The sequence below is a fragment of the Solanum verrucosum genome, unplaced genomic scaffold (assembly GCF_900185275.1).
Source record: "Solanum verrucosum unplaced genomic scaffold, falcon-dt-bn FXZP01000112.1, whole genome shotgun sequence".
Taxonomy (NCBI): Eukaryota; Viridiplantae; Streptophyta; class Magnoliopsida; order Solanales; family Solanaceae; genus Solanum; species Solanum verrucosum.
In genome coordinates, this window is record NW_026020441.1 from 3531578 (window position 1) to 3551713 (window position 20136).

Consider the following 20136-nt stretch of genomic DNA (forward strand, 5'->3'; position numbering starts at 1 on the left):
TAGTTTCTTCTTCTTCCTCCACTTCCAACAAATACAAAGATTTGGACCCCCCACACTTGTGCCCAGGGAAGAATTTCTTCTCACAGAAAAAGCACAACCCCTTTTGTCTCCTCTCATTCATCTCAGCAGAGGTCAGTCTTCTGTTAGTGTTCCTGTTAAGATTTAGAGAAACTTCCCTCTTACCCTGCCCAAAATCTCTTTTGGAACCAGTTCCCTTAAGAGAAGAGTTGTATGAACTCCCTCTATATTGAGAACCACCAACAAATGAGGATGGTCTAGCTATCTTAAGCTGGGCATTAACATGAGCTTCAGTGTTTCTAGCTAGCTGGTAGGCTTGAGGAAGTGAAAATGGTTTGTGGTTCTTGACAGTATAGCCTATCTCCGGCTTGAGTCCAGTAATGAACCCACTAATGGCATATTCTGGCAAGATTGTAAGCCTGGTCATGATTTTATCGAACTCATTCTGATAGTCTTTAACTGATCCAGTTTGTTTGACCAGCTTCAATTCAGCCATACGATCTTCAAACTCAGTTCCAAATATGTCCATGAGAGCAAACATGTATTCATCCCACGTAGGATAAGGCAAGTGTTGCCTACTCCTTATGTATGCTAAGTGCCACTCTATGGCTAGACCATCAAAGTGTAAGGAAGCCACTCTTACCTTTTGATGTAGAGGTATTTCATCCAAGGAAAAAAACTGATCTACCTTGTAGATCCACGACCTGAGATCTACTCCATTAAACCTGGGAAACTCTTTTTTGGACAACCTGGACATGGAGTTGAAGAAGTGACCATGGGCAGGAGGTTGAGCTCCTTCTCCTCCAGGGATTCCCATGGTTGGATGGCCTTGGAACCCTCCATATGGCATCTGTGTTTGGCCTCCAGTGTGCATCTGAAAGTGAGTTGAGCTTCCAGCCCCCATGTGTCCTGCAGGTCCACCTCCCATAACAGGAGTATGATGCATAGACCCCCCTAATGGTGACTAGAACTGAGGTAAAGGCCTCATTCCCAGTTGATAACCACCAGGGGTAACCATGGTTGGAGCTCCTCCTGTTTGAGATGTTGAGACCCACGCCATGGGTTGGCCAGAAGGAGTGTAGATCTCACCAGCTCCCTCAGCCTCTTCATGGTTCTTTCCCTTGTCATTTTTCTTTACAGCATCCAAGGCTTCCTTCAGCTCAGCAAAAGACTTCTCATGTTGTTCCTCTATTTGGTTCTGCCTGACAGAGAAGTTGGCTAACTCCACTATCATTCTGTCAAGCATCTCTTTGATATCCCTTACCTCATTCGCCATTTTTGTGTATCCACAGAGCTCAAGAAAGTGCTCTGATACCAAATGATGCAACTAAGATAAAGAAGAGTAATGAAACAGTAAATAACAGTAAGAACTAAGAAAAGGAAAGAAAGAGAAAAGGAAAAAGAGTAAAGGACAAGCTATTCTCTATTTAGCTAAACAATTCTTTTCATAGCTGCAAAAAGAACTATTACAATGCTTAAATAGCCAAGACACTCCTTGGTGATAGTACGAAAAGTAATTGCCCAGCATTGGACCTAAAGTGTCCAATCACTCAAACATTAAGGGCAATTTTGACAATAACATAAAATGACTTTTAAAACCTATTGGACTAAACTGACAATATGAAACTATTCTTCTCAATTGAAATCCTAACCAACTTAACGGCTAGGTGCAACCCCTCAAGCACTCAGTACTAGCTTACCCAGCTTCCGACTTCATTCTTGCATCATTTACATGCATGTGAGCTAACTAGGGTTGGATCAGTTAACTCGCACGGGCATGTTGTTTGCTCGTTTACCTTGCAAAGCATCATCCCAAAAGAGGCAAAGGTTTGCTCGACCTTCTGTAGCCATTTGAATCCTTGTTGGATTCTTCAAATATGCAAACAGCCATTTAGTTTTGGTCCTTAGGTCTTACGTATATATTTATTTAATTTTCTCTTTCTCTAGAAAGAAAAGAATACTACTATACTTAATCCACCATACTTCAACTATTGTTAAAATATCATATTATACGGTAAACTCTTTTTGGAAAAAAAAAACAACAAAGAATTCAGATTATCTAATTATAACCAGTCGCCGATCTCACGTCTTTGGATCTTGATATCCAGTGTGCCCTTCTCTACCGTCCGATCGCCGCACACGTGCCGCAACAACCTCGATTAGCTCATCCCCGCCTCAGTCGTAACGACTAATCTCCCCCACATCTAAACTCTAGGGTTTCATCATTTGAAGAAACGCCGAAGACTTTCACCTGCTCGATTTGTGCGCTTTAGAATGTTTGTTGTTTTTCTTGCTTGAAGATCCGATTGTTCTTAGTCAGTAGATATGGAGAAGGAGCTAATCGAGCTGTTCGATGCGGTAAAAAGATCGGCTGATGCAGCCGCTGTTGACGGCGATGCAGATTCCTCACCGGAGGAGGATAGGTGCCTTGACGCTTTGAAGCGGCTCAAGAGATTTCCTGTCAATTATCAAGTCCTTGTTTCCACACAGGTATTCAAAGATATCCTCATTTTCTTCGTCACCTTGATATTATAATATACAATCTCCCGCTTTTCAGTTTTAGCATCCACACATTTGCTAATTCCGTTTACTTGCTCTTGAAAAGCTTGGATTTTGCCTAGTTCCAGTTCCTGGAATTCTTTTCCTTTTTATTTTGCAAAAATAAATTGAAATACTTAAGGGGAATCTCTATGTGTTTTTCTTTGGAATAAAGCTCTGTACATGACAACACTTTGTTTCTGATGTTAAGTGATAGCCCCTAGCCTTACACCATTAAGTCACTTCTAAGTTACAAATTGCTTTTGATAACAATTGTGCTTCTTCTTTGAAAGAAAATGAATTTTTTCCTTATTTAAAGAAGAGGATTTGTTCCCCCGTTTGATATGCTTTTTAGCTTCACTAAAGTGGATTCTGGGTTATTATCTAAAAATGTGATATACCATAATTGGAAGGTTATGGAATTGTAATATTGGGATTACTGTCCCTTCAAATTAGGATCAATTGGCCCATCACATAGAAGCCATTATTAGTAATTATTCCAGATCAGGAATTAAATGATACCTATCACTTTTAAGCAACAAAGCAATTTTAAGCAAGGGGTCATCACTCCTTAAGTTAAAGCGATCCCACTTTATGAACTTTGACTAGTACTGTAGCAGTATACAAGTTGATGCCTTTTACATTCAATAGTGGAAGAACTACCATTCAGGAAGCAAATAGTAATGGATATTCTCTTGGTCTAAAAAAAGGATCACAACTCACAACTATCTGCTTTCTTTCTGCACCCCTTTCTTAAATCAAAACACAGCTAGCCTATCTAGCATGCTAAAATAACATAATGGCCCTGGCATCATATTTCGTAGAAATCACGAGTCTTAATGATCATTGCAGACAATCACAATGAATTAATCAGGCCGCAAAAATTTATCTTTTTTTTTCTTTGTATGAAGTAGCTAACTTTATCCTTAGTCTCTTTTTTGGTCTGGATAAGGTTTTATCCTTGGAGCTAATCAAGTGATCATATCAAAAACAACTTTTGCTTTTACTACCATTTTTGAATCATGTGATCAGAAATCAGAACTAGAGAATAAAAAAGCAATTGAACCTCAATTTCTAAATTCCTTGCATATGCAGATACTACTTTTTACATGATTAAATAGAGGTTTTGTCAATTATGAAAAGGGAAGTAGAAGTGATGGGATTTCAAAGAAGCACGCGATTCTAACGTATAGATGAATAAGTAAAATTTTGTAGAAGTATGTGATCATCTCATTTAGCTGAAGAGGATAGAGAGTGCACACTTTTGCTTAATTATATTTTCAACATGCTCCTTCATGTGTGGGCCTAATTCTTTTTTCTTGGGCTAAGCATGTGCAAATTCTTTTTGATAATAGATGACCTCTGCGTGTAATGCCAACTTGAAGTGTGTGACTTAACTACTAAAAATTAGTAAAAACAGATGGAGTCTGCTGGTTTTTCAATGGCTTTTTAAAAAAGAAAATCAAAGGATGTTCGTCTATTATTTTTCACGCTGAATTCCTCGGAAACTATAATTTTTTTGTTTTTCTTTAAGAAAAACCGACAGACATCCATCCAAAAATGCACAAATACTATTTTTTTTTTAATTTGAAAACTGATCAATTTTGCCACTTTTTGAAATGCAAAACTGCAATTGATGAGTAAATAAAAGAAAACAACGGAAGTATTCCATCATTGAGTATGTGTGGTCTAGTGGTAGAATTGTTCAATATCATGGTAAATACTTGGGTTCGATTCCAAGTTACTACATTTTTTTAAATATATATTTCTTAAAAACCGACAGACCCCCCTTAGGTCTCATTGAATCTGAATTATTCGGATGATAGCTCATTAAGTACATTTGTTTTTCTTAAAATTCTACCACTTATTGGGTCTTGAAACATCTGAATTGGGCAGATTTGAAATGAAATCTGAAACCCATTTAGCGCTCTTCGGCAGCTCATTAAGTGCATTAATTGCTAGGTTGAATTAAATATGACGTATTGATTTCTTTTTAATTATTATCCAAATAGATTGTGGGATTTCATAGCTGCATTTCTATATAAGCTATGTAGTATGTTTTTGTCTCATTTTAAGACTAAGGTATAACTATCTTTCTTGCTGCTTGTATTTTTATTAGAGGAAATTAATTAATTTTGTGTCTGTAAAAAAAAAAGTACAATCTAAATGTTCAAAAAAAAAAAGTACAATCTATATATCCAGTTAAAAATCTCAATAGTTTTTAAAATTTGTGGATTTAAAACTTATGATTGATAGAATATTAATTACTATATTGTTTAAATTTTATTTTGTGGGATTATATTGGGTATGTTATTGTTGTTGTTGTATTGTTAATACTTAATAAATTTTTTAATTCAATATATTCAAATGCTTAGAAAACAAACAATCTTAATCATTCAGTGTTCAGATCTACCTACAATATTTTAATCATTGAAATTCAGACGTTTTAATCTTAATGAAGACAAATGAGGTCTTAGTGCCTTTGTTTTAATCGAAGCAGTCAGCTAGTTTCCGTATAGCGAACCACCATTTTCCGACGTTATCGAGTTCGTGGTTTTGGGTCGGTTTTAGTAGTAAAAAAAAAAGGGTGTTCGTCAGTTTTGGTCCTTGGTTTTTGACCCATTCTTAGTAGTTTCATCTTATCTTGAAGCGTAAGTTGTTAGAGAGAGCACACTTTTCTTTACTTAATTATATTCACAACAAAATTCAAAGGAAAGCTGTTAATTTTCAGAAGTTAAATGTGAAGGGTGAAAAAGAAAAAAGGTCAAAAGGAGATAATATATGGACATTTTGCTATACGATTCTCAGGACTCCTCCAAAAGCATGTTTCAGTTTCCTTTTTGTTATCTTCTTCTTCCACCATGGTTTCCAATGACTCTTTTCTTCTTTGTGATGATTCCTTTTCTATTTTTGTTGTGCGAGACCTATTTACTTTCATTCTTCTTTTGGAAAAGAATCATGGGTCAGTATTGTAAGTTCACACTATTCACGCGATTATTGTTGTTGGTTGTTACTAGTAGTACTACTATTATCTCTTTCTCTTTTCTCTCTTCTTTTGGAAAAAAAACATGGGTCAGTATTGTGAGTTCATGTATTTTAGCTAGTGTGGTTTCATTCTCTCAGGGCTTTCCCAGAGATTGATTCAGGAATTTCATGAACTGGTGTTATTACCTGTTATTGTTTCTTTCTTACGCTTATTGTCCTCTTGGAGGTGCTCATCTGCTAATGGATCCTTTTTCTGTAATTGACATAATGAATAATGTTTCAGGTGGGCAAACGCCTCCGAACATTGACAAAACATCCGAGGGAGAAGATCCAGGTGTTGGCTTCTGATGTAGTGAAGAACTGGAAGACTATAATTGTGAGAGAGACAATGAAAAATAAGAACGGCAATGAAGTAAATGGGGAATCTGTAAAAGCTGAATGTGCTGGCGATGATGGTGATGAAGGCAATAAATTTCAGCGTGTGAACTCAGTGAAGGTTGAAAAGGTGTCAAGGGTTGAGAATGTGACAGTTGAGAGGTCAAGTAAGTCTCTGACTCAAAAATCTGAGAGAGCAGTGAAGGCAGAAAGTTCCTTCTCTGACGTAAAGTCTGAGAATGTTTCTGTTATGAAGACTGAGAATACAAGTTCCAAAAGTGTTAAGATTGAGAAGAAACCCAAGGATGAGAAATTGAGATCTCATGTGGCTAGTGCTGCCCCACCAAAGTTGTCTGCTCTTGTTTATTGCAAGGATCCTGTGAGAGACAAAGTTCGGGAGCTCCTTTCTGAGGCTCTTTGCAAAGTCTCGGTTGAAGTTGATGACGATGATTTGAGGGATGCTGTGAATGGTTCTGATCCTTATAGAGTTGCAGTTCAGGTTGAGACTGCTATGTTTGAGAAGTGGGGTAAATCTAGTGGCTCCCAGAAGTTTAAGTATAGGTCAATAATGTTTAACATCAAGGATCCAAACAATCCAGATTTCCGGAGGAAAGTCCTTACAGGACAGTATTCACCTCACAGTATTGTTGATTTGAGCCCAGAAGAAATGGCGAGTGATGAAAGGCAAAAGGAGAATAAGAAGATCAAAGAAAAAGCATTATTTAATAGCCAGCTTGGAGGTCCTCCAAAGGCCAGCACAGATAAGTTTAAGTGTGGTAGGTGTGGGAAAAGTCAGACCACTTACTACCAGATGCAAACTCGGAGTGCTGATGAACCAATGACAACATATGTCACATGTGTTAACTGTGATAATCGCTGGAAGTTCTGTTAAACTAGATCTTGTTTGCAACTGTTACTCAGTGGTATGCATGAAGAACTTGATAGGCCCTTTAACAACTATGATTCCGTTTCTAGGTTATTTTTTAATTGTCTTCTTTGAGGCGGTCTCTGATATGCATGGTATGATCGCCCAAACTATTTTATTGTATGGGGTTTTGTGACATCTGAACCATTTCTGTTTCTTTTGAGTCAAAATTGTAGCTCAATTTTATTTAGCAGTCGGTTTTTTGTCTATTTATTACTATTACTCTTTCAGCTCTATGCTTGATCAGAGGAGAGGTGTGACTCCTATAGTTTTTGCTATGGGCTCAAGGAATATGTAAGATGAATGGGGAAGGTTAAATGGCATGCAAACCATCAAGTGACTCCACCGTTGCCTACAGCCAGATGCTGCACCACGCTTACATGAGCTGCTTTTGCTCTTACAAGAATTCCAATTGGTACCTTCCCTGGAAATTGATCCAAAACATGCCTGCCATGAAGCTCCCTAAACAGTGCAAACTCTCCCATCCTCCCCGTTGCTAGCTAAAGCATTAGAGTCCTCCATACTTGTTCAATTGTCTGCCATTTAATATAATTAAGTGGGATCTACACTTGTTCTTTCCATTTATCAGTACCGCATTGTGTGTTTTGAGTTTGTTGTTTATCTGTCTTTAGATTTTGTTCCTACCTAGCTGATTATATATGACGTCTGATCTTTCTTTATGGGTGTCTTTGTTTATGTTGCTAGTCATGTTCTCGTTGTTCTTCCTTTCTTCTTTCTCTATCTTTTCTTGGCGCGACTTCAATGCTTTATGTTAATCGACTACATGAATTAGACCTTTGGGAGGAATTGAAGAATGTTAGAATGTTGGTGTATGATATTTCTTAGAGCCGCACTTGGGCATGTGTGGACCACACAATCCAAATAGTGTAAACTTTAAACTTTCGGTTTTTGAATTGTCATTCTTGTGCAGACTGCACTTGGCCTCGCCGCTTTCGAACTAGTATAACTTTTCTGAATATTTTCTTATTTTTTGAAGCAGTTCTTGTTGTCTATAAATATCTTATTCTTCCTCAGATATAGAAAATTATTCTGAAAAGACTTTTTATTTCTCTTCAAGGATTAGAGTTTGTGAGATTCTTTATAATTAGGAAATCCCTTTTATTTATAGAGGAATACTAACTTGATCCCAAAGTAAGGGTTCCTAGCTTTTCTTCAAAGGAATCTACATAGTAGACATTCACGATAATACAAATATGCTTATAACATTCTCCCTTGAATGTCTATTTGATAGATTATGTGGCTCGTTAAAATTTTACTAGAAAGAATCTAGTGGAAAAAATTGTAGTCAAGGGAAAAGAGTACTGTTATGGATCTTTAGGGAAGGATCGATTCACAGAACGATATATAAATCAACTCATTAAAGGGAGGTTGAAACCTTAGAATTCATTAAAAGAGAGAACTTTGATCTCTTCAGCTCTTCAAGGGAAACTGAAACCTTAGAGTTCAATGGAAGAAAGAACTTTGATCTCTTGCTTTTTGTTGAATTATGACTTACTGATTTATTCATCAAAAGCCCCTTTAAATAAGAGTCTTATTACATCAATAGGAAGTCTAATTCTTATGAAAGTAGGAGACTTAAATCCTATTCCAAACTAATAGTTATAACTTAATCTAATCCTTATGAAATTCTGAAACTAAACCCTATTCTAGAAAAATAAATAATGCAACTAAAAATATAATTAAATACTTAAGTTAATGACTTCCAACGCATCCCTAACATTACTCCCCTCACGTTGAAAGAGCTTGTCCTCAAGCTCAAGTTTCGGGGCAATCCTCCAGAAAATCTGGATCAGTATCAACATATCCAATTCCAACCCTAGCTTGAAGTTGACATTGATAAATTTCAACTCTATCTGTTTGTTGAAGCAAGACTAATTTGCCCATCAGGTTGGTACTTTCATGAGGTCCAAATCGCTGATATTCTTCCCAACTCATTGAGCCTTTCGCTCGTTTAAGTTGATAATACCATAATGGTGCTAGTTCGAATATGTGAAATCTAGCTACAACAATATTTTTTGCTTTCATGAGGTCCAAATCGCTGATTTTATTTTTCAAAAAAAAAATGTTCACAATGATGTGCCTCAATGACGAGAGAGAGTTACTCGGATGGTAAGCGCCCCTTACTTCTAACCCGAAGGTTGCGAGTTTGAGTCACCAAAGGAGCAAAAAGGGGTGGGAGCTCCTAGGGAGGGTAAAAAAAAATGATGTGCCTGAATTAAGGGATTATTGGTGTCGTTATAAGTAGGTGGTGTATTGCCTTTTGTAGCAAGAATTGTTGATCTGCTAGTTGTTTGGGCACTATTTGACTCAGGTTTGTGGGTTGCTGATTTTGTAGAGTCAATTCCCAATCTAGACAAGTGTTCTTGGATGACTTGGACAATTCTTTCGATGAGGCGTTGTTCCATTGCTGCAATTTTAGAGTCCATTGGGGTTTCTGTAATGGTATGTTTTCCTTGAAATCGAGAACTGATCTCATCGCCCATTGTGTTAGGCTCTGATACCAAATTGTTATGGATCTTTAGGGAATGATCGATTCACAGGGCGACATATAAATCAACTCATTAAAGGGAGGTTGAAACCTTAGAATTCATTAAAAGAGAGAATTCTGATCTCTTCAGCTCTTCAAAGGGAGACTGAAACTTTAGAGTTCAATGGAAGAGAGAACTTTGATCTCTTGCTTTTTGTTTTAGTTAAATTTTTAGCCCTATGGACCATTTTATTATATAATCAAACAAAAGCCAAATAATCCAAATCAGGTCCAAAATTGACCCGACCCAACAATTACAAACAAAAGCAAAAAGCAGCTCTCAGACACTCTTCAAGAAATGTCTAAAAATTTTCTCCTTGTCTCATTCGCCGCCCCTGTAACTCCTCCACCTTGACGCCTTAGCCACAAGATAAAGATGAGCTTCATTTCCCCCTGTTGCAGCTGACATGGTGAATGTATCCCTCTTGCTTTTTGTTGAATTATGACTAACTGATTTATTCATCAAAAGCCCCTTTAAATAAGAGTCTTATTACATCAACAGGAAGTCTAATTCTTATGAAAGTAGGAGACCTAAATCCTATTTTACTAATAACTATAACTTAACCTAATCCTTATGAAACTTTGAAACTAAACCCTATTCTAGAATAATAAATAAAGCAACTAAAAATATAATTAAATACTTAAATTAATGACTTCCAACGCATCCCTAACAAGTACAAATATATTATAATACGCATTTTGGATGCCTCTTTAAAAACCTTACAAGTTAAACTCATTAGGATAAAACCTTATGAGAAAAAAAGATACATCACATATTAACTCCTGATGAGAACATCAATCCAGATATTTGAATCTTTCCATCCCAATCTTGTGCACCATGCATCTTCCTGAAAGTTGCAATTGGTAGAGATATAGTGAATAAATTAGTCAAATTGATTTGAATGAATCTGTTGCACATTGATATCACCATTTTTTTTAGCTCAGGTACGTGGAAGAACTTTTGTGAAACATGTATTGTTTTATCTCCCTTTATGAATCCTTCTTCCAATTGTGTTATGTGTGTTGCATTATCTCATATAAAATTGTGAATATTGTCATATTTCAAGTCATATTTTTTTTCTGAATAAGATTGTATCATTGGGTGCAGCCACAACATTTTTCGCTTGCTTCATGAATAATTATTATATCATCATGATTTGATGAAGTGGCCACAATAGACTGCTTTGTATATTGTCGATATATGATAGTGCCCCCACATATAAACATCTGGCATGTCTAAGATCGGGTCTTTTTGTTGATCAAATCAATGCTTTTACATTCACAAACTTGACAAAATTTATTATGATAAAACATTTAGAGTCTGTTTGGATTGATTTAAAAGTTGGTTAAGGGCCTATTTGGGTTGGCTTTTGGCTTTTTAAAATTATTTTGGCTTTAAAATAAGTGATTATAAGCACTTTTTAACTTTACTCAAACACTTCAAAACTGCTTAAAAACTCTTTTGGCTTAAAAGCACCTAAAATAAGTCAATCCAAACGGGCACTAAACCTACTTTTAAGTCATTTTAGCTTTTGGGAGTGTTTGACAAAATTAAAAGTAACTTAAAATAATTAAAAATAACTTAAAACAAGTTAAAAGTTAAAAGTAGGTACTCTCCTACTTTTCATTTTTCAACTTAAAAGTTAATAAAGTTTGACTTTTTAAAAACTACTTTTTTAAAGTTAAGCCAAACAAACTCTCATATAAAGACTTGCAATTGATTATATTTCAATCTCTCCATATAGGACTAAAACTATGTCAAGTTCATTGTTAAAACAAGATAAATATATCAAATGAAAAAAAATATAGTACTTTAGGACCAATCTTATTTTGCAAATTTCTCATTTCAACTTCTTTTAGCAAATAATTTATTGCTTTTTGAAAACTCTTCAAGAGTTCCAGTTCAAGTCATCAACTTGCATAACATATAAAAGATTTTTGATTGATTTAATCCATATGAGGATTATAAACAAGTTTTTGCAAAAACTTGTGTATGTTTTAGCCATTTTGAATTCTTCGGATGTTTTCATATCAATTTTGTCGACAACATTCAATTAAATGCATGACATCTTCTAATATCTAGAGTACAAGTTAAATAAACTTTATGCCTATCAAGATGCATCATTCCACTTGATAAAAACCCCAACATCATCATGCTTTAATAGACCGTAGAATTCAAATCCTCATAATCTCTTACAATATTGCGCTATATTGTATCAAAAATATCGTCGACAATATATCATTTGTCTCGACTCGCAATGTGACTTATATAACTTATTGAGATCTCATCGCTTCATTATATTTAGGTACTTATCCCTCTCGTGAAGTTTCATGAAGTTTTATGTCGCAGGCTCTTCAAGAGCACATTGCCACTTTATTATTGTACACAAAAAATATAAGATATCTACAAAAATCATGAAATGCATGTTAGACAAAAATATTAATATTATAAATATAATATCATAAAATTATTAAAACACTTGACAAAAGGATAATCTATCAAGGCTACCTAAAAGAAATAAATGGCTTGCATTGTGAAATATCAAGTCAATACTACTAAAGCGAATGACATCTAAAATATAACATAAGTTCTAAATTCAAAACAAAAAAATTAACATAATACTCTTTATGTCATTTCAACATAAGCGTACATAAATATGATTTAAAAGAAAAGAAAAACGTAAATTTATAACTTTATTCAACAACGAATTCTACTTAAATTTAAAAATTGAAATACTAACAAAATTATGCTAATGAAAAAAAATTAAAAAAATAGATATTACAAAGAATTGCATAAAATCATATGAAGTATTGTGCATAAGAGGAAAATGAAACATAAATAACATAAAATAAGAAACATATTTTTATAAAATTTTAGAATAGTAAAAAAATATTTAAAATAATAGACATAAAAAATAAAATTAAAACAAAAAAAAATAAAAATAAAAATAGAAATAAAATGAATAAATTAAAAATAATCGGCTTTACAAGCTTTCAGAGAATTGGAGAGTATAACTACCTTGTGAATTACACATACTATCAAGTAACTATATTGTCAATAGAAAATGTCACACAATGTAATTATATCAAATTATAGCAAATCCAATAATTGCCTGGTTTTTCTGACAATTCTTATTTTTTTCAAGGCACATATGTAAGATTGCATACAAATAGTTAGGGGTGTACATAGGTCGGGTTGGTTTGGTTTTTTATAAAAAAAAAACAAACCAATTATGTCGGTTTATTAAGTTTATAAACCAAATCAAACCAATAAAAATCTGTTTTTTCGGTTTCGATTTTATTCAGTTCTTTCGATTTTATCGGAATTTTTAAAGAGTGTTTAGGTTTTACAATAGGAGAAGCCAATATTCATCTTCATTTTGTACAAGCTGGAGGTGTTTTTAGTACAAAAATAAGTCTATTTAACATTGAAAATTAGAAACACAGCACTTCACATTATGTTTGTAAAATATCCTCTTAAAAACCCAACAAAAGAACTGCAAAGCTACTCCAATAATCTTCAACTACCATGATCCAACTAGATATTTTCTTCATCCAAACTAATATATACTCAAAAGGTCACCTAGACATACATTCTGAAAGAAAGAAAATTATCAGTACGTGAACGAGTAACTAGACTTGTAAAATTAACTTTGTTAGATAATAAAGAACTGTAAAACGCTATTTCAATAAAGGGAAATTAGGAAATACCTATATATCAAAAGATTTGCAAAAAGTTATTTCATTAAACTAATCAATACTCAAAGGAGCACCTGGACATTCTGAAAGGAAAAGAATTATTAGCACATAAATAAGTAATTAGATATTAAATCATTTGTCAACTCAACTTTGTTAGATAGCAACTAGCATAAAGTTGTTTTCAAAGTAGAAAATTAATATCAAAGATGGAGAATTAAGAATTAAATTAGTAAATTACCTTTTTCAACTTCTTCAATTTTCTGAACTTCCTCCAAATAATCTTGAACCTTCCATTCTTTTGAAGGTGACCATATCCATTGTTGAGTGCAAATAAGAGCTTCTACTGTCTTTAGTGATAAAGAACTCCGATATGAATCAAGAATACGACCACCTGTACTGAAGGCTGATTCAAATGCAACAGTGGACACGGGAATAGAAAGAACGTCCCTTGCCCTTTTTTGAAATAGTTGGATATCTATTCGATGAAACTTTCCACCAAGTCAAGATATTAAAATCTTTTGGCTTTTCTACATTATCCATCAAATATTGATCAAGCTCATATTTTTTTCCCAATGTTTTCCTCATCTTCTAAATGTTTCTCCCATTGAGAATGCAATATATCATCAACTTCACCCATCATGTTAGTGTCACCTCCAATGTTATTTGTAAAAGTTTCAGTCGAAGAATAATTATAGTGATTATACAAACGTTTCAAGACACCTTCCACATTATCTGTCTTTAGTTTTCCCAATAAGAACCCATATTCTTTGCTAAGAATAAAATTGACATATCACATCTTATACCTAGGATTCAACACAATAGAAATGAACAACGACATGTTCAAATTCTCAGGTTTCTCAATATTCTCCCAATATTTATCAAACTTAACCTTCATCCTTCCAGCCATGTCAATCAAAATAAGGTCTTCACTACAAGAGTACTTCAATATAGAACTTCGAACATTAAAAAATTCATGGAAGAATATATTAGAAGCAACATATAAGCTCCCTGAAAATTGTCCTTTCAATTCACTTTGAAGACAATACTTTCGATAGTTATGATCATCCACGTACATTCTTGCAAAAGCCTTTTCAAAATTTACAGCAATTTCTAACATCGTTTATGTAGAATTCCACCTAGTTTCAACATCAAGACTTAAGAGACCATGAGTGTCTAACTTAGTCTTCTCAGAATATGACTTGAAAGAGGCAAACCTAGAAGTAGAAGATTTGACATATTTCACTGCTTTCCTTATGCGAGAAATTGACTCAATTTATTCATCTAAACCTTCTTTTACAATTATGTTCAAAAATATGAGCATTACATCTAACACGTAAAAACTCATTTCTCAATATGACCCCTTTCCAATCATCAATACGTGCCTTCAAATGCTTAATGGCAGCATCATTGGCAGATGCATTAACCAAAGTCACTGTAAACAAGTTTTCAATTTTCCAATCCAAAAACATGCTTCAATACCTTTAGCTATAGTCTCACCCTTGTGATCCGGAGTTTGGAAAAAATTAAGAATTTTTTTCCGTAATTTCCATTCATCATCAATCCAATGAGCAGTCACGACCATATAAGTCAAATTTTGAAGTGATGACCATGTATCACTAGTAATACATACATATTGATTCTTGACAAGTTTTTTAAGCTTCTCTTTCTCTTCTTGATAGATCTTCAAACAATGTCTAGCCACAGTTACCCGTGAAGGTAATTCAAAATTAGGCAAAGCTTTGGCCATCAATTTTTTAAAACCTTCCTCTTCAACAACTTTAAATGGTTGTTCATCAATAATGACAAATTCAGCGATGGCCCTCCTGATATCCTCCACATTGTACACAACCTTTTCTATAGAACTTGTTCCATTTTCTTGTCCCCCTACTTTGATTGGTACAGATTTCAAAGTTGTTTGCTTTCTATCAACAAATCTAAAGGGAGATTTGAGACATTTGTCATTTAAATGTGACCACACTACAGAGGTTCCATTTATTTTTGTCTCAGCAGCAAAGTGTTTTACACAATAGTTACATTTTGCTCTTTATTTACCTCCTTTAGCAATAAATTTAGCAAAGTGATCCCAAATCTGTGACGTTTCTCTCCCAGTATTACCATCTGTAGGAATGGAATCTATTGGGATTGTTCTTTTTTGCTTTTTAGGAGGAGTGCGGAAATGAGTGCTTTTGCCTTTCTTTTGAGGTATTGATACAATCGGAGGACTGTCGATAATCATTTCTACATCAGTTCCAGTCGTATTCTCCATCTAAGGAAGTGAAACACAAAAAATTAAGACTTGTTACAGCAACCAACAACTATTCAAAATAAAGTTACTCATTTGCAAGAAAAAGGAAGTGACGAACTTCATTGATAAATTTACATTTGCAAGAAAAAGAAAAAGAAAAACATACCTGACTATCTATAGATGAGCGGATGAATGAGAAGAATGAGCAGATGAAGATTGAGCAGCTCTCTGGAAAGTGGAAAGATTACAAAGTGGAAAGTGAGAAATGAGAATATGACTAGTTTCTAGGGTTTTAACTTTTAGGTTTATATTGGACTTGGATCATTTCACCAATTGATGGATCATTTTATCAATTACAAGTTATAAGCCCAAATCTGAATATATATCTAATTTGTACATATTGAAAATTAATAAAACTAATTTTAAAATATTTACAAAATAGATTATATAAATATTTTTATGTATAAAAAGTTAAAATTATATAAGTATTATGTCGGTTTGGGTTGGATTCGGTTTGACTTTTTTTTTATTAATACCAAATCAAATCAAGAATGGTCAGTTTTTTTTTTCAACGCCAAACCAATCAAACCAAACCATAAGTCGTTTTTTTTTCTCGGTTTGACTTGGTTCATCGGTTCGGTTTGACTTTATGGTTCGGTTTGTACACCCCTACAAATAGTATTTCTTTTTTAATTCTACTTATAATATTATACGGAATATGTTGTTGTTATGAAATATGTAGCTGAATGACGTTTGAGAAATTTTCAAATAGATGTTTGCTTGTGTTTTGCTCCTCATCTGGAGTCGAACCCAATAATGAATTCTCTTTTTCCTCTTTGTTTAATTTTCTCTTTCATTCTTCCTATGTTTGTTTCTTCGACGGTGTTGTTTCAGGTATCCCCAAATAACCTTAATTTCCTCAAACTTTTACCATTTATATGTATTTCTATGTTTATGTACTTGCTTCACATATATTTAAAAAATGTAATTTTTATTTGTTAGGGGTTCAATTGGGAATCGAGTAATAAGCAAAGTGGATGGTACAACTCTCTCATCAATTTAGTTCCAGAGTTGGCTCATGCTGGAGTTACTCATGTTTGGTTACCACCATCATCTCACTCTGTTTCTCCTCAAGGTAATTTTGCGATCTAGTGATTAATGAAGATCGGGTTCAATGATCCGTCCAACTCAGTGAGTTAGTTGAGTCTAGGGCTAATAGAAAATATGATTTGTCCAACCCATTCAATATGAAAATACCAATCCATAAAATCGCTCAAATTGACCCTTAGGTCCTTATTAAAATATTTTTTAGAAACTGACAATTTTAAAAAAAATATTATATTAAGTTAATAGATCAAAAAGATGGAGTAATAGTTTTATCAGTTTCTTTAAAAACTTATAAAAACATGGAAAGAATTGAATGAGTTCGGTTATGATCTGTTTTTAATCCATTACGACTCAATTAACTTTTCGGTGGTTCATATCCATCCAATTATCAACTCACCTCATTTTAACATAGTCGTACCGCCCCATTTAATACCACTAGTTGAGACACATGTAAGTTACCCCGAACGCAACTACTGATGGAAAAAGAAAAGAGCGGTATTTATGTTTTTCTTTTTGTTTCTCACGTTCAGAACTCATATTGGAGCTACAACTTAATTCGAATCGCGTTCTATAGGGACTCATTTGGAAATGACGGTTCCAACATGATTTTTTCCATACTCAAAGGCTCGACCCTGAAACCTCTGGTTAAGGGGAGTGGTATTCATGTTCAATTGTTAGAAATGATAGTTGTACTTCCCATGATAGGAAGGTGGATGGAATCCACAAGTTTAAGACTAGAGTTTGAGCTAATTGTCCTATAAATGGAATGCATTTTACATGTTTGAAAGATTGCCCAAATTAAAAGTGATGTAGTTGTTACAAATAGGATTACTTGAAGGCTTGTATAATCTTTTATGCCAGGTTATATGCCAGGAAGATTGTATGACTTGGATGCTTCCAAGTTTGGGAATCAGCAAGAACTGAAAACTCTTATTAAGGCTTTACGTGACTATGGGATCAAATCGGTTGCTGATATAGTAATAAATCATCGATGTGCTGATAAGAAAGATAGCAGGGGAATATACTGCATCTTTGAAGGAGGAACGACGGATGACCGGCTTGATTGGGGTCCGTCTTTAATTTGCAAGGATGACACACAATATTCTGATGGCACGGGGAATCTAGACACGGGTTTGGACTTTGAACCTGCCCCTGATATTGATCATCTTAATATCAGAGTGCAGAAAGAGTTATCAGATTGGATGAATTGGCTCAAGTCTGAAATTGGATTTGATGGCTGGCGTTTCGATTTTGTTAGGGGATATGCACCTAGCATCACCAAGATTTATATGGGAAACACGTCCCCGGATTTTGCAGTTGGTGAATTTTGGAACTCTCTTGCGTATGGCCAGGACGGGAAACCGGACTATAACCAGGACAATCATAGGAATGAGCTAGTTGGTTGGGTTCAAAATGGGGGTGGGGCTGTAAAAGCCTTTGATTTCACAACTAAGGGAATTCTTCAAGCTGCAGTTGAAGGAGAGTTATGGAGATTGAAGGATTCCAATGGAAAACCTCCTGGGATGATAGGTGTTTTGCCTCAAAATGCTGTGACTTTTATCGATAATCACGATACTGGATCGACACAAAATATGTGGCCTTTCCCTTCAGACAAAGTTCTGCAAGGATATGCATACATTCTCACTCATCCAGGAATTCCATCACTGGTAAAAAAAGAATTCTTTCCTCACCAAATTCTTACTATGCATTTCTCATTGTGTCTATTTTACAAGAAATTTGTATGCTTTTCCGGGTAGTTGAGGAACTCGGCCTGTGTGAGTTAGCTAACAATGCCGGTCTCAGTAGTAGGCTCAGAAAAGATAAAATTGTTTAACTAATGATCTGTTCTCATAATACGGAATAGACATAATACATAAACAAAGACTCAAACTAGGCCTCAGGTGGCAAGTAATCATTCCAATTTTGAGTATGCACATCTAGACACCTCAACTTGTCAACACCGTGCTAGTTGAACACTCCAACTTACAAAATGATCATCTAGACACCTTCAAAATTAATTTGTCACATTAGCATCTTTGTCCAACTTGGAGTGTTTAGTTGTCAATTGAGACCAAGTTGAAGTCATGTCTAGATGTGCACTCTCAAGTTGGAGTGCTTACTTGCTAGCTGAGGCCAAATTTGAGTTGTTTGTTATGTATTATGCCTACAAAATATGACTCATACAGCCAGCCCTAACTTGATTGAGTTGAGGCATTTGCAAGTAGCTGAGGAGTTAAATTCTTGTTTTTGGTTGCAGTTTTATGACCATTTCTTTGATTGGGGCTTGAAGGATGGAATTTCAGCACTAATCTCTATTAGGAAGAGGAATGGGATTTGTGCAACAAGCAATGTGCAGATAATGGCTTCTGATTCTGATCTTTATATAGCAATGATTGATAAGAAAATTATTGTCAAGATTGGGCCAAAATTTGATCTTGGAAATCTTATCCCACCTAGTTATCAGGTGGCAACTTCTGGACAAGACTATGCTGTATGGGAGCAAAAGGCATTCAGTTACCATACAAAATGTCATCATGGACCAAATGTCACCATGGACAAAATGGTTCTCAGCGTTTAATGTCATTTGACTGAAAATGTAATGTATATCAGAAACACATAATGAAGGCAAAAAATTCAAGAAATTATATGCAATTTGCGATCATGGTTCATTCCAGGCAATAACAGGACTCAACTTTATACAAGTTTAAGTGTTTACTTGTGCACACAAAAAATTGGAGGACATATATGTGAGTTGAAGGTAAAGTTAAATGACATATTTATGTATTATGCCTATATTTAACCGTGAATCAATAGAATTAACACTTCCTTTGATAAATCTGAGCTTGAAGCTCAAAGATTCATTACAGGAGAAATTTTGAAGAAGAAAATAAAAAGTAAATTTTATATTGCGAATAATGAGCAGGGCTCTATTACAATTGTATCTACTCCTACTATAAGCTCAACTTTCAAAAAGAACCAAAACTGCTTATACATATATCCTATTTTACGTGTGGAGATTACCTAGTTTGAAGGTATTTTGGTTTAAATATTTTGAAGGGAATGTTCTTGGGAGATTCTTGTACTTATTTTGGATTGTTATTCTGGTTCCTTTTACTTTCGATTTTGCCAATTGAACACTTAACTTATATTTGAACATGCAATATATATGAAGTCGATCATGGTTTTAAATCAACGTCATTTGAAATTGTGGTTAAAATCTATCCAAAAACATAATTTGGAATTTCAAATCGTGATTTATTTTTTTAATGTAAAACATAAGTTTAATTTTGTTAAAAAGAACCTGTCATTTTAAATTTTGTGAAAGAAAAAGACTCATGTATGACATGAAAAGATATTGTCTATACCATGTTAAATGATTATATTAAAGAATAACTAGTTATTACTATTGTTGACTAGTGATTTTTTAAAAATAAAATTGTGTATATTTAAAATTTTGCAATCGCAAATATTTATTTATAAAATTAAATACGAAGATATGTGATCTATTAATGCAGTGCCTTAAAATATTTTGATATATTGTTAATTATGAATTATGTTTATAGATTATTTTTTTTGATTTCATAACTTGTGGAATTTTCATATTTATTTATGAGAAAAATATAATTAAAAAAATTTCAAATTGCATGTTTAAATAAAAACTTCAATTTCAAATAATAAGGAAGATGATGGTCGATA

General features: G+C 34.1%; 2 protein-coding genes across 2 annotated transcripts; both read left to right on the plus strand.

The window, feature by feature from the left end:
* The first annotated feature begins 2060 nt into the window (after window positions 1-2060).
* On the plus strand, window positions 2061-6967 carry LOC125808389 (transcription elongation factor TFIIS-like). Its single transcript, XM_049488095.1, has 2 exons — window positions 2061-2508; window positions 5825-6967. The coding sequence occupies exons 1-2, from the start codon at window positions 2344-2346 to the stop codon at window positions 6806-6808; spliced, it is 1149 nt and encodes a 382-aa protein (XP_049344052.1). The 5' UTR covers window positions 2061-2343; the 3' UTR covers window positions 6809-6967.
* A 9119-nt stretch (window positions 6968-16086) lies between these two features.
* Window positions 16087-19116, plus strand: LOC125808386 (alpha-amylase-like). Its single transcript, XM_049488091.1, has 4 exons — window positions 16087-16227; window positions 16336-16468; window positions 17302-18107; window positions 18698-19116. Exons 1-4 carry the CDS (start codon window positions 16150-16152, stop codon window positions 19016-19018), a joined length of 1338 nt encoding a protein of 445 aa, XP_049344048.1. The 5' UTR covers window positions 16087-16149; the 3' UTR covers window positions 19019-19116.
* The last annotated feature ends 1020 nt before the right edge of the window (window positions 19117-20136 follow it).